Consider the following 14,949-nt stretch of genomic DNA (forward strand, 5'->3'; position numbering starts at 1 on the left):
GGCAACCAGAGGTCCCTGCACCCCAACTCCGCAGTCAGATGTGACTCTCAGCCAGACAGTAAAACAGAAGGTTTGCAGGTAAATATGCCCAATGGTCTGGGATGAGATCTGAGTTACTACAGAGAATTCTTTCTTGGGTGCTGGCTGGTGAGTCTTGCCCACATGCTCAGGGTTTAACTGATCACCATATTTGGGGTCGGGAAGGAATTTTCTTCCAGGGCAGATTGGCAGAGGTCCTGGAGGTTTGTTGCCTTCCTCTGCAGCGTGGGGCACTGGTCACTTGCTGGAGGATTCTCTGCACCTTGAGGTCTTTAAACCACGATTTGAGGACTTCAATACAGTAACTAAGACATAGGTTAGAGGTTTATTACAGGAGTGGGTGGGTGAGATTCTGTGGGCTGTATTGTGCAGGAGGTCAGACTAGATGATCATAATGGTCCCTTCTGACCTTAAAGTCTATGAGTCTATGAGATGACGGGAACACAGTTTAAACAGAGCTTGTTGGTACAGAAAACAGAACCCCTCTGTCAGGTCTATCTTAGGGGGTGGGGAGCCCAGAACCAAGTTCTGGGTCTCTCCCCATTTCCCCAGCCAGCTCCAAACTGACACTCCCTCCTCTGGCCTCTGTGTCTCTTCCGGACAAGGAGGCCACCTGATCTCTTTGTCCCCAACACCTTCAGTTGGCATCTTGCAGGGGAAACTGAGGCACCCACACAGTATTCAGAGAAAATATTAACATTCCCACTTCATCACAACAAGTGCAACAAAATATAATACTGTATATTGAAGTAGGCAAGTGCTGCTTCTGACTTTCCACTTTTAATTGACCCTTGTAATCTTGTGGCACTGACCCGTTATAGCTTCATTTTATATCGGCTTACAGGGTGGGAGCGGGGGGGGCACCACCATTTTGGGCCCCACCAAAAATTATACAAACCTGCCGCCTATGCTTCTATCTCCACCTCTTTTCCCTAACCTCATTTTCCCCTTTGATGCCAAATGTAATTGCAACACTTGTTTGCCTGAGATATGTCAGATATTGCTCAGCAAAGAGAGGCTATAAGAGAAATGGTGTTGGCCATGTCTTCTTCCTTCCTTTGGGAGATGGAATCCAGACTGAAGTCTGTACATTGTACTTCATTTTCAGACTCTTCTTTTTACTACTCCCCCCACAGGTTCATGGGTCTGGGAGTTCTGAAGTCACTTTTGAATCTTGTTGCCATGGTCAGCTATTTATTTTCTTTCTTTCTTTCTCATACACACACACGGCCAGCTATTTATTCTCTCTCTCTCTCTCTCTCTCTCTCTCTCTCTCACACACACACACACACACGCACACTCACACACAGACTTCAGAGAGAAACTGCTGAGCTTCAGTTCATCTACAAATTTGACACCATCAGCTCAGGATTAAACAAAGACTGTGAATGGCTTGCCAGCTACAGAACCAGTTTCTCCTCCCTTGGTTTTCACACCTCAACTGCTAGAACAGGGCCTCATCCTCCCTGATTGAACTAACCTCGTTATCTCTAGCTTGCTTCTTGCTTGCATATATATACCTGCCCCTGGAAATTTCCACTACTTGCATCTGACGAAGTGGGTATTCACCCACGAAAGCTCATGCTCTAAAACGTCTGTTAGTCTATAAGGTGCCACAGGATTCTTTGCTGCTTTTACAGATCCAGACTAACACGGCTACCCCTCTGATAACTCACACACAAGTCTATCTTGTCTTAATCACTAGCCCCACACATTGTAGTTTCAGCCATCTTCTCCTAGTCTGTGAAATGACCCCAGTACAAAGTGCCAAGTGAGAGAAATTTACTCCAGTTGCCCTCTCTTGAAGCAGCTACTTTGGGGAGAGCTTTCCTCTTCTAGCTGTGATCCAGAAACTAATAAAATGATAATTCAGTCTTTGACCAGTCTGGTACTGCTGCCAGGAACTGATGGCATTTGCTGAGTTCAGATAGATTTAAGATTTAGGAGCTTGCTGCTGATGTGCTATGCCAGTTATTGTTGTATAATTGCAAACATATTCTTTTTTCCCTTGTTATTTTTTCCCTAAGTACGATAATTTTCTTTAATATCAACTAGATATATGCACCCTCAGCAAGTTCACAGATGACACTAAGCTGGTGGGAGAGGTAGATACGCTGGAGGGTAGGGATAAGGTCCAGAGTGACCTAGACAAATTGGAGGATTGGGCCAAAAGAGGTTCAACAAGGACAAGTGCAGAATCCTGCACTTAGGAAGGAAGAATCCCATGCACCACTACAGGCTGGGGACCGACTAGCTAAGCAGCAGTTCTGCAGAAAAGGACCTGGGGATTAGAGTGTGCCCTCGTTGCCAAGAAGGCCAACGGCATATTGGGCTGCATTAGTAGGAGCATTGCCAGCAGATCGAGGGAAGTGATTATTTCCCTCTATTTGGCACTGGTGAGGCCACATCTGGAGTATTGCATCCAGTTTTGGTCCCCCCACTACAGAAGGGATGACAAATTGGAAAGAGTCCAGCGGAGAGCAACAAAAATGATTAGAGGGCTGGGGCAAATGACTTACAAGGAGAGGCTGAGGGAACTGGGCTTATTTAGTCTACAGAAGAGAAGAGTGAGAGGGGATTTGATAGCAGCCTTCAACTACCGGAAGGGAGGTTCCAAAGAGGATGGAGCTCGGCTGTTCTCAGTGATGGAAGATGACCAAACAAGGAGCAATGGTCTCAAGTTGCACTGGGGGAGGTCTAGGTTGGATATTAGGTAACACTATTTCACTAGGAGGGTGGCGAAGCACTGGAATGGGTTATCTAGGGCGGTGGTGGAATCTCCATTCTTATTGTTTTTTAAGGCCCGGCTTGACAAAGCCCTGGGTGGGATAATTTAGTTGGTGTTGGTCCTGCTTTGAGCAGGGGGTTGGACTAGATGACTTCCTGAGGTCTCTTCAAACCCTAATATTCTATGATTCTAGATGGCTCTGCAGTGCCCAGCAGATCAGAAGCAGTAACAGAGGGGCTGATCCTGAGAGGTGCTGAACACTTGTAACTTGCACTGAATTCAGTGGAAGTTGCAGGTGCTCAGCAACAATCAGGATCAGGCCCAGAGTTTGCAAACTGTGTCGTCCCAGACTAACACCCTCCAGAATGTCCAATGACATAGTTCAGCTCATAGTGCTAGTACTGTGGAACTTTGAGGGGGCAGGTTGCCTTTTTGAAGGCCTATTGGATTTCCTCTTCCACACCCCTACTTCCCTCCTCCTCCCCCGCCACTTTCTTTAGTCAGACCATACTAGTGTAACCAATCTCTCTACTCACAGAGATGGAGGAGGCTCCCTCCAGAGACTGCTAATGGTCTTGGAGAGCTACATGAAGTCCTAGTTTCTATTGGACACTGAGCATATTGGGCCTGGTTCTCATTAAGGCCCCTTTACACCAGAGCAAGGGGCAAAACTGGAAATCGGGTGGTGGCCTGAGTGACAATCTGATTCCGTCCTGCTGCCGCATCAGTGCAGTGATGCTGCTGCCCTTTACATGGGGCTTGTAGTAAAGCCACAATTTAGCCCTTATTTTAATGCAGCACTTTGAACATACAGTGTGCTGAGTATAATACTGTAATTATTTTCTGAAACCAAATTCAAAATATTGTGGGAAAAGGCCAAGCTGCTTTCATGGGAAAAATTGAATAGGCATCGGAAATAAATGTGGTGGGGCTGTGGTTCTGAATGGGCATGATGGGTCCCAATTCTGATTCTCATTACATTGGTTTTACCCAAGACCAACATTTTGCCTGGAGTTGAATTAAGAACAGCAGTCGCAGAAAGTCAGCCAGTTGTAGGAGATATTGAACACGTTACAAATACAACACTTATATTTTGTCAACTCAATGGTATGTGGAACCGCAACAGTCTTCATCTGTTACTTTTTCCTTCCACACTGAATCCTAGTGTTACAGATAATGCGTTAAATTGCATATTCTCAGATATAAAGGTAGTTAATTTTTTTCACCAATAAAAGCCAATCTTTGGATCAATTCTGTATATCTTTCCAATTGTGATGTAATTCTTTTTATGGAAACCGCAAGAGAATTGACTATTTTAGGCAGGTAATGAGTATACAGTCATTTTTTCAAGTTTACAAGTTTTTCTGTGACATAAACCGAATACTGCATTTTAAAAACATATGGTGGAAATTTCTGCCTTCTTTTTAACGTCTTATAATTAAGCCTTAAATATATCAAATCATGTGTAGATACAGTACATTGTAAGTGCTAAGGAATCTGTCCATTTTCTTTCAGTTTTGAGGTCTAAAGAAGTTTGCAACAAAACCTATAACCAAGAAGTAAAACCTGCAGTGATAAAAATGTCTCATTTGTTCCATGACTTTGCCCTGATTTGCATCACAGGCAGAGAGAGAGCAATTTGAATTGAAGAAAAAGTATTTGCTGAGTCATCAACATAGAGGGCAATGAAAAGCTCATTACAAATAAAAGGCTGCAGCTTGCCCTCTACTGCCGTAGTGCACAGGGATGAATGCAGATGGTGCGGGAAGCCTTTCTTTGCTGCCGTGCAAGGAATAAGGCAGGATCTCTCCATAGCATTCACACTATACTCACTCCCCCAGCTCCCAAGACATTAGTCCACAGCCTAGTTATTTCATGTGATGACTGTTCTTCCCTGGCCTCCCTCTTTCCCACCTTCCACCACCACAGTCCATCAGAGGATATTGCCACCAAAATAATTTTCCTTTTCTGTGCTTGTGACCTTGACTTCTTCCTTCCTCTAACTTCCTGTCTCCTGCATACAGCTAATGGGTAAGGTTTTTAAGAATGGGGGCTTAAAGCCAGGATCGTCAATCCATACTTAGGTGCTTAAAAACACTGGTCTGGTTTGACCTGAGAGCACCCAGCAGCTCCTGTTGGCTCTTCCTTGTGTTTGTACAAGGCCCAGCACCATGGGTTCCCAGTCCGCATGGGAGCTTTGGGCGCTGCCTTAATACAATGTTTAGCAATAATAACTGTGTTTTTAAACTGCTTAGATTTTAAGCTGGTGTTCCTTTCAAATAAAAATCAACTCCAATACATTATCTGAAGCAGACAGAGCTATTTTTGTGGGTGTTTCGGAAAGGAGTGTATTTGACAGTTCTTGGCTTGAAAACGTTATACTTGTCTCAGACTGTTACCATAAATGATGCCAGAGTCACTTTACAAGTCTCTTTGCCGAGACCATATCCTGTGGTAAACCTGGAAGTGCAGACTAATAAAAAACAGGTTTAAAGAAGTGTTACTACAGGTGACGTGACTACCATAGTTCTTATGGTGTAAAAAGATGCAGAGCTGCTCACTTCTACATGGGCATAAGTGAAAGTGAAAGGTTCAGAAGCAAAGACTATAATAGGTTCTAAAACACTGGATAGTATCAGTTAGAATTGTTTTCTTTTTTCAAAGCAGACACAGTTAGTTAATTATTTGAACATCATGAGATTTGAGCAATAATTTATTTCAAATATTAGTTGCTGATTCCAACGATTTCTAGTATAAAGTTTATAAGATTGTGCTTAAACTGACTATCAGCTGCAGTCTTAACTCAGGCCTCAAAGCAGCAAAACACTTAAACATAAGCTTAAGTTGAAGCCTGGGAGTAGTCCTATTGAATGTATCCTGACTTTAGCAGGGCTGCCCAGAGGATTCAGGGGGCCTGGGGCATAAAAAAAAGTTGCAATACTATAGAATACTATATTCTCATGGGGCCCGAGGCAAATTGCCCCACTTGCCGCCTCCCCTTCCCTGGGCAGCCCTGGGAAAAATAAACATTTAAAAACCTTCCGCATCTCGGCACAAACCCAGTTTTGAGAAAACTTCTTTTCAAGTCATCTTTACAAGGTATCACTGGTTCTCAGCATCAGCTAGTGCTAAAAGGCACTAAAACTCATTAAAAGGGCTGGACAAATATTTTCCGTCAAAACTTTTTTTGGATCGAAAACTAGGGTTTTTTAAAAAGCAGAAAAAAATCACAGAAGATGTCTGCTTTCCTTCAAAATTTGTTGTGGTTTTTTTAATTGAAAAGCTGAAATTAATCTGCCAAAACCTGAACATGGTTTGGGGTTTCATAAGTGTGTGGCCAAATATTTGCTGCTTGCTGTGTTTATTTAAAGAAACAATAAAAATTTCTGCTTAAAAAAAATCCAAAACTTTTGAACCACCTCAGCTTGTGACCAAACACCTGAGCCCATCCAGTCAGAGATTTTTCCAGGTTTCTGATACTCTGCTGGCTTCCTTGACTCGTATCTGTCTCTTGACTCAATAACTTTGAGTTAATTGATCTTAGAACATAAAAACAGCCATACTGGGTCAGACCAAAGGTCCATCCAGCCCAGTAGCCTGTCTACCGACAGTGGCCAATGCCAGGTGCCCCAGAGGGAGTGAACCTAACAGGTAATGATCAAGTGATCTCTCTCCTGCCATCCATCTCCACCCTCTGACAAGCAGAGGCTAAGGACACCATTCCTTACCCATCCTGACTAATAGCCATTAATGGACTTAACCTCCATGAATGTATCTGTTTCCTAGAGACTGGCTCCATGGGGTTCCTCACAAACTGGAGACGATTACTGTGGGTTTGTCTTTAGTATAGCCTATGTACATACTCCACAAACTGAGCATTTGAGCTTGTTCCATAATCTGGGATGAGCCTATGTTGTGAAAATTGAAATGCTCAAAATAGCACATGCATGTGAATAGACACAGGGTGCTAAAATTAAATGAACCCAGGGGTTCTCAAACTGGGGGTCGGGACCCCTCAGGGGGTCACAAGGTTATTACTGGGGGTTGTGAGCTGTCAGCCTCCGGCTCAAACCCCGCTTTGCCTCCAGCATTTATAATAGTGTTAAATATATTTTAAAAGTGTTTTTAATTTATAAGGGGGGGGTCACACTCTGAGGTTTGCTATGTAAAAGGGGTCACCAGTACAAAAGTTTGAGAACCACTGAATTAACCCCTTTGGAGCCTCGGGGAATGCAGAGGAGGGGGGTCTCCCTTGGTAGGGTTGGGAAGGAAGTAGGTAGTGTAGGATATTGCTCTTCTCATGTGATCCCTCCCCCATGGAAATATAACAGCTTGGCTCTTTGAGGCTTGCAGACAGCTATTTAACACAAACTGCTGAATGAGCTTTAGGGTAGGGAAGGCTGTGCCTCCCCAAACAGCCTGGCCCTGCCCCCTATCCGACCCCCATCCACTTCCTGCCCCCGACTGTCCCACTCAGAATCCCCGACCCATCCTGCTCCTTGTCCCCTCACTTCCCCCCTGAGACTCCCTCCCCAACCATCCCCCGGTACCCCACCCCCCCACCATTTCCTGAGTCCCTCTTTCATTAGATAGATTTGTTGTGTTAAACTGTTGATTGTTTGCTTTAGCAATACTAAATATAGTTTAGAGATTACAGAGAAATGCTTTGAGAAAGGAGAGAGAATTTAAACTGTAGATAGCCTGGTGGGAGCAGAGGATGAAGTCCCGCAAACAAATGTGCATGATGGTACTCTCAGCTGTAAGAACGATATCAGTGCCATGAAGTTTCATGTTGAGGTACATAAAACTAGAAACAAAATTCATGTCCAATTATTTTTAAATTACGATTGGATGTTTTTCTAAAAGATCTGCTCTAGGAATTATTTTGGGGAGTGGCCTGTGCTATACTGAAGATCAGCCTAGATGATCCAGTGGTCCCTTCTGACCTTAGAATCTGCAAATATGAATCTATTGAATGGCGTTGACAGCTATAAATACTGAAAGTCAAAGGAATATTTTAAAATGGTAGAAAAGTAAACGAAGCAACAAGTTCTAGCTGTTCTTGTATTAAAAAGAGAAAAGCCAAATTTTTGGCATTGATTCTACTTCCTTTACCCCATCCCATGCATGCTCTCTGTACCTTGTAAATATATTGGATTATGATAATCTTATGTCCCTTATTTTTTATTTTTTTCTAGATTTAAACATTAAGTTGGAGGCTTACCGTTTTCAAGTTATGGCACCATAGGGAGAACGCAGCCTTGTTCTTATTATTGGAGAGGTAGCTATACATCCCACAAGTTTGGTTCACGATTGATTCCTTACCACACAACCTTTGCATAAAACTACTTATTTATTGATGTATATGTGCATCAAGTAGATTATTAGCTAATAAAAACATTTCTCCCTATGTGTTGCAAAGGTGATAGACACACAAAAGATAAATAAAGCAATGCATTTCCTCCACTGGACTTTTATTGTGAGTAATTTTAAATGTCCTTGCTATTGATATATTGTTTAATTCTTTACTTAGAAAGTTACTGATGCTGCAAGAATTATAAGAGTTCTTAATATTAAAACTTGCTTGTTAGGGACACTTTATTGACAAGTTGGAAAACAGCAGAAGTAGGGTTGCCAATTTTGGTTGGCTGTATTCCTGGAGTTTTCATCACATGATATAATCTTTAATTAAAAATTAATCTTTAATTCCTGGAGACTCCAGGACAATCCTGGAGGGCTGGCAACCCTAAGCAGAAATTAACTTAGTCTAGTTTATTTGTCTGCAGAACTGATATATAATCTACTCAAACCAATCTTAATTAACAGCCGGAGCAGGTATTAATAGTACTTAGTAACAAACCCTATGATAAAAAAGAATATACTAAAATGTGCAACGGATATTATAAAAGACAAGAATTTTCTTTATATTTTTTCTGGCCTATATTTACTTAGTCTTTAGGGAGTAGAATATTAAAACAGGAATTGATTAATGACAACATTATGAGAAGACATTACACAGTTTCCTTAGTCCATCAAGAAGATTTCACATAGCTTATTGTGATTATCAACTCGTGATCTTGTATCTAGATACTGGAATTAGGGTTTTTCAGATTAACCATATCATAACTGTGACCATGACCACAAAATACCATTTAATTGACCAGACTTATATGCTGTTGTGTAATGCTTTGCATTTATCTTTATATACATCCATGAAGCAACTGTTTTCTATATAGATTTCCCATGTTGCTTTGCTCATTTCTCACTTGATTTATTTAAAAGAAATGAAACTGTGTGACCATCACTGGCCAAGTACAAACAAGATAAGCGGTTATCACAGAAAGGTCTCCTGGTTTTCTGAATTTATCATTCATTAAATGGCAAGGTTGAAATAACTAGTAAAGTGTGATTTAATGCCATCTGAGGGTTTTATTCTTATTTGATGGTGTTCTGACATGTACTTTGGTTTGTAAGTGTTGGGAATAAGTACAATTACATGCAGAGATTTGCTGTTTGTCAGAAGTTCATAGTAACTGAATTAGTGTTATGAAAGATGCCTTTTATTATAGCTTTCCAAGGCAAAATGAAGGGCCCAGTTCTTCTCAGTAATACTGATGTAGCTCCATTGACTGAAGTGAAGATGGTCTAAATTATTAGGCACAAATTCAACAAGATAATTTAGCTCATACCTAACTTTAGGAATGCGAATTATCCCATGATCAGCCTGTGCTCTTTTAACTCACTCCCAAAAGTGTCTAACATAAGTCAGTAAAAAGTCATGGGTAAAATTTTCAAAGCACCTAAGTGATATAGGTGCCTAAGCCCTATTAAAAGTCAGTGGGATTTAGTGTCCTAAACCACATAGGCACTTTTGACCATTTTACCCTGCAAGTATTTATGCCATATTAACGTAAATATTTGTTATTCTCTGCTTGGACTGTGACTTAAAGTAGCAAAAGGAAGCTAATTCAAAAGGAAGGCTGAGTTTCTGCCCTCAGTTTATCCTGTTCTGCATTGGAATTGCATATGTCACACTATGCATGGTATTGGACTGCTTGTAATATCTTTTTTAATACAGTAGTTAAAGTTGGAGTGTCAGCCTTAATTATGAATCTCCTTGCTTGTATTGGCTTCTCACAACTATGTAATTACTTACAGTAAACGTGGAGGTTTTCCTATTAATTTAATTTAATTCTCATGGGGTTTGTAGACAGAGAAAAATTCCTCATGCAACAGTGTGAGAGCTGCGACTATCATTTTGAGATGTTGTGGTTCCTTGTCTCTTGGTGTTATTGAACAACTCAATAAAGGGTGCAATCTCGTTGTACCTGAAAGTTTCAAAGGGAATACAGATCGGTCTCTGTCTTAAAAATCCTTATGAAATATTTTTGGGGAAAGGTGCTGCACATGCACACTGCTATAACTGTGCTTTTAGAAATGAAGTGACCTGCTCAGATTTTTCATTAAAAGGTTTTACTGGATTTTCAAATAGAAAATATACATGTCCAAATTTTCTGAAATTATTGTTTTACAGGGGAACAGCTAATGGGAATAAAAGGTTGCCAAACCTCTTATTTGGGTGCATGTTACTTTATACATGCACATTTTAGTTTGCTCTGTTTGCTCACGCAAATATTGTTTGTACTGGCAAAGGGTATGCACAAAATAAGCATGTGCAAAGGTAAAGGTTGCATTTTAAACACAACCTACTGGGCCAACAGGCTCTGATTACAGGGATTAGTATTGCATGGCTACGCTGATGATGGTGGATTATAGAAATATTTGCAGGCACATGTGATTGTAAATTATTTAAAAAACCAACAATTCACCGTCATAGTCTGACTCCAGTAAACTAAGTAAGTGTCTAAATCAGGTATCAGGCCACAATAGATGTCAGCCCTTCACAATATAGTTATATTAGTTCTATCTTACTTTTAAATACTCGAGGCCCTTGACTAATAGTCTGAACAAATTATTAGCTTGGAAAACAAAGCTGAGTCACTGAATAAGGAGTGCAGAAAAAAGCACCTGAAATAATTACCACCTCCATTTCTTATACTCTTTTCAATTAAAAATTGAGAAGCTGTTTTTTGTAATGTAAGAAAAGTTAAGGTTTTTTAGGCTTCAATGAAGCAATTTGCAGGTTGTTCACAAACAGAGAGCTATGCATACAGTATCCTTTCCAGGCTTAATTTCCTCATACTCTTTATTAAAATTAAACACTTTCAGATTACAGGTAAAATCTAGATGCCAACCCTTCGGCCTTCCCCAAAGAGTACCGTTCACTACTCTTCGGGCCCATTTAGTGTATGATAATACAAAGAGGAATCTTTCACACCTTGTTAGACTTGTGTTTGCAGTGCATCTTCAGTAGCCCCTATTGTCTTATGCTATTTTGATCTACCTGCACTACCTGGGAGCACAAAGGCAGATATGACTACACGTGATTATGTTCTAAACTATCTGAATCATTAGCTTATTAAGTGCCGCTCAGTTAAAAAAAAGAGTTGAGATATTATAATTCATTATGACTGGGGTGCTTTGTCAGAAGGCTTAGCTTAAATGAAAGTCCTTTCTTTCTCAGATAAGGGCAGGGAAAACTTCAGCCTAGGTATGGACAATATACATCTATGAAGTAATGCCAAGGACATTGTCAGCAATGTTGGGCTTGATTTATTATATGTTTCCCTAACAAGCATGATGTGCAGAAGGTTGGATTGGATTTCGTTTTCACCACTGAGAGATTTCTAGTAAAAAAAAAAATAATTACCATACCATGGACATGACAAAACAATAGTAGATATGGGAAATTGTGAATGTTTGGGAGACCTTCCCTTCAGAAATGTGCAGTTCCACAATGTTGTTTTAGTGCAAGTAATCAGACAGTGATGCTTTAAATCAACAGATGAGGGAAGATGGGGTCATTCTTCTCATAGCAGTTAAATTTCTAGGTTTGAAATTGGAGTAATATCTACTTAGACTTTTATTTTCTTCTGCAGTTCATCTTGGAGAGATGAATGCTGTTATTATAGCATTATAGACAGACTAAATCATTCTGAGATAGAATCCTCTGAGTCCTTGACCTGGAAACTGTAAATCAGTTCTTTCTAACGATGGAAAGCAAATGTTTGTCTTTTACCACAGATATGACCAGGAAGATGCAATCTTCTGCACCAAAAAGGGAAAAATCTACTAACTTGTAGGGAATAAAGGCTAATAAAGGTTCTAGTGAGGCTTGGGAGAAACAATTCAGCTGTTTGCGTGTCCTTCTATTGGCTGATTATAACTTTAAGATTTGTTCATTATAACTTTAAGATTTGTTCTGATGACCCAGGTTAAGAGGGAGAGCCTGAAAAGATTGGCAGATTCAAAGAGCTGGCTCTGTTCCTCTCATTGCTTAGAAAAAATCCATTAGACAAAAAAAAAATCAAAAAAAAATTTGCTACTTTGCATGATATCAATTGAGTACCGCTTCCTATGCTCCCACAAAAGTGGTTTGATTTTCTTCAGCACTTGTCCATGGCATTGTTCAGACTGCTTTGCTGGGAGATAATCTACTTTATGTTTCTCATGATCCTGCAGAAGGTCAAATCATTTCTGCCTAATAGCCAGATTAATAAGTGAGCATTGCATCTAAAATGGCTTGTTAAAAGCTCCCTCCTGCCATAAAGTTAGCAACATAGTGTTCTGTTTTACTCTGTTTAGGTTCCCACACTGCACCCATCATCATGGAATCTTCAGAAACAATCTCTTTTCCTTTTAAAAAATATATATTTATTAAAGAAGTAACCATGTGTAAATACAACAGAAATACTATTAGAAGCTAAGCATGACAACAACAAATATGGAGCTGCAGTAGCTGAGGTTTCAGAACATGAAGGCTGGAAGGATTTTCCCTTTGGTAGTAGTAACTTGTATCCCTGGAATCAGAGTATGCTGCAAGCTCTGTTTTTAAATAAATATGTACAATGATCCAACAGACCTTTTTCAAAATTATTATTAAAAAATTCCACCTGCAAACCATTTCTGAATGTCCTCTGAAGTTCCCCATCTGAGCTCATTAGGTCATCTTAAAGGAGCAGTAATCTTTTATCACAATTGTATTAATATGCCATCTTAGCCATAGGCCATAGTACTCAAGTTTTTTTTTTCAGTATCCTTTCCCACTACCCCAGCACAGGCTACAGGCTTCTGGTCCAGTCTTGCACTGAAATCAATTTTGCCTTTAGCATATAGTATTTGGCATTTGAACTGTTTTGACTGGCTACACAAGATGCCTCTTATGTTTTTATTTGCTGATTGGCTGAGAATAGTTCTTTGACTCATGTTCCCAATGTGAAGGTAGAATTCATAAATGTGCAAACTCTAAAATAACACTGGATGCCAATGGCCCCAACTAGCTGCTGTAGCAGTCAGGGAACACTTGGGCCAGTAAGTCCTAGCCATGCCTTTTTTTCTCTCCCATGTAAGCCCCTTTGCCAGCTGCAAGGAAGGAGGTTGGTGTGGGAGCCATTATGCTGTCTCTTTGCCATCAAAGCATTCTCTTACACTGGAATTATCCTTTCTTGGCCCGCTGCGCCAGTTTTAGGACTGCTTTATGCTGCTGGCGTGGAACAAAGCACTTGGAATACAGAGAATATGGGCCATTATCATCTCTAGATTTCAAGAGCACTTTTAATCCCTGACCATATTGTTTCCTGCCAGTTTACAATACTTAAGGTTGAAAATGAAGAGTTAGTAACGTTATGAAGCAGAGAAGTAGAATTCTATGTATGTGATGTGAAGGGATCCCTAATTAAGCATGAGATGGTTGAGTTGTAGGCTAATTATCTTTCCCATCTGCCATCTAATAGGATTTTGTAACTCTTGGGATTTAAGGTTTGTCTGTTTTCACTTTCCTTCATTGTGAAACCTGGACATCTATACCAAAGCCAGCAATGAAACTAAGCACGTTAAGATAATAAATCTCTAATTAAAAGACAGTTATTTATTTTGGATGAACAAGTCTGCATTGTTCAACAGGGGTGTGTTTGGGATAATTGGTTATTTGGAAGGGTAATGCCCTAAGAACATGAATTCCTTCTTTATAAACTTTGGTTGTGGGAAGAGTTGAGACTGAAATGTAAAAAAACACAGGCTTTTCAAAATATTGTCTGTGAGAAAAATGTATGATTTAGTGTTTCCATTTGCACAGAGGAAATAGCAATACTTTGCTTGACCCATATAATAAATTCCCTTTAAACTTTGTCATATGATTTACTCCTCCAGGATGCGAAGTGGTTGAGGGAAAAATCAAATGTATTAAAATAACCTGCTCAGTACAAAAATTCTATCACGTTAGGCATAGGATCAGATTTTACATTATTCCTTCTTTAGAGGCTTAACTGTTTGATTAAAAAACAATTCCTTTAAAAAAAAAAAAGGAAAGTTTATCAGAATTTTAAAACACATTTGCACTATACTATTGAATCAGCAGTTAGCATTCTGTATTCTTATGCAAAGATACACCTGCAACTTTGAGACTGACAGGAAGTTAGCAAGCAGAATGCCTTTAGTGCTTGACTGATGTCTTGTTGCCTGTTAACAACATGTTGTCCTTGAAGTGTATGTTCTCCAGCCTGTTATACAGCAGTTGCTTCCCCATCTCTGTATTGAACCAAAAATATCTGTTATATTGGTGTCTTATAAATGGAAGACAGTGAGTTCTTAGTCCATCCCTAGAGTAACTGAGGATGAATTTGGCCAATTGTAAGCTGGCTTCTCTGTCCTTACGTAAGGAAGAAATTTGGCCCTGTTTTAATTCTGAGCACTGAAGCATTCTAAGATCAGTTACTTGTATCAGCTAGGAGCCAATGTACCACTTTCAATTGCCTGGGCATATCATCCCAAGACACTTTGGATTTAAAAAATAAAGGTGTTGAAGCCAATAACTAGATGAAAATATTCTTCCTGGGAAAAAAAAGAGTCTCAGTCCTGAAGTCAGTAGGACTACTCATGGGCTTAAAGTTAAGCAAGTGCTTTTTTGGATCTGCGACAGCAGGCTCCTCACTTCATAAGACAGAGCCCTATGTAGATTTGTTAGTTTGTTAGTATCATTTCACAATAGATTGCTTACCCAGGCTGTGTTAGGTATCAGATAAAGTAAAGAGACTCACTATTTAATGTATATTTATACTTTTATT

General features: G+C 40.0%; 1 protein-coding gene across 1 annotated transcript in view; it reads left to right on the top strand.

Moving 5' to 3' along the window:
* Positions 1-8,226, top strand: part of HDAC11 (histone deacetylase 11) — a 130,201-nt gene extending 121,975 nt beyond the window's left edge. The window contains exon 12 of the mRNA XM_039546054.1: positions 7,966-8,226. Within this exon, the coding sequence (XP_039401988.1) occupies positions 7,966-7,971 (6 nt within the window). The 3' untranslated portion in view covers positions 7,972-8,226. The remainder of the gene's footprint in view (positions 1-7,965) is intronic.
* The last annotated feature ends 6,723 nt before the right edge of the window (positions 8,227-14,949 follow it).

The sequence above is a fragment of the Mauremys reevesii genome, linkage group 7, assembly GCF_016161935.1.
Source record: "Mauremys reevesii isolate NIE-2019 linkage group 7, ASM1616193v1, whole genome shotgun sequence".
Lineage (NCBI taxonomy): Eukaryota > Metazoa > Chordata > Testudines > Geoemydidae > Mauremys > Mauremys reevesii.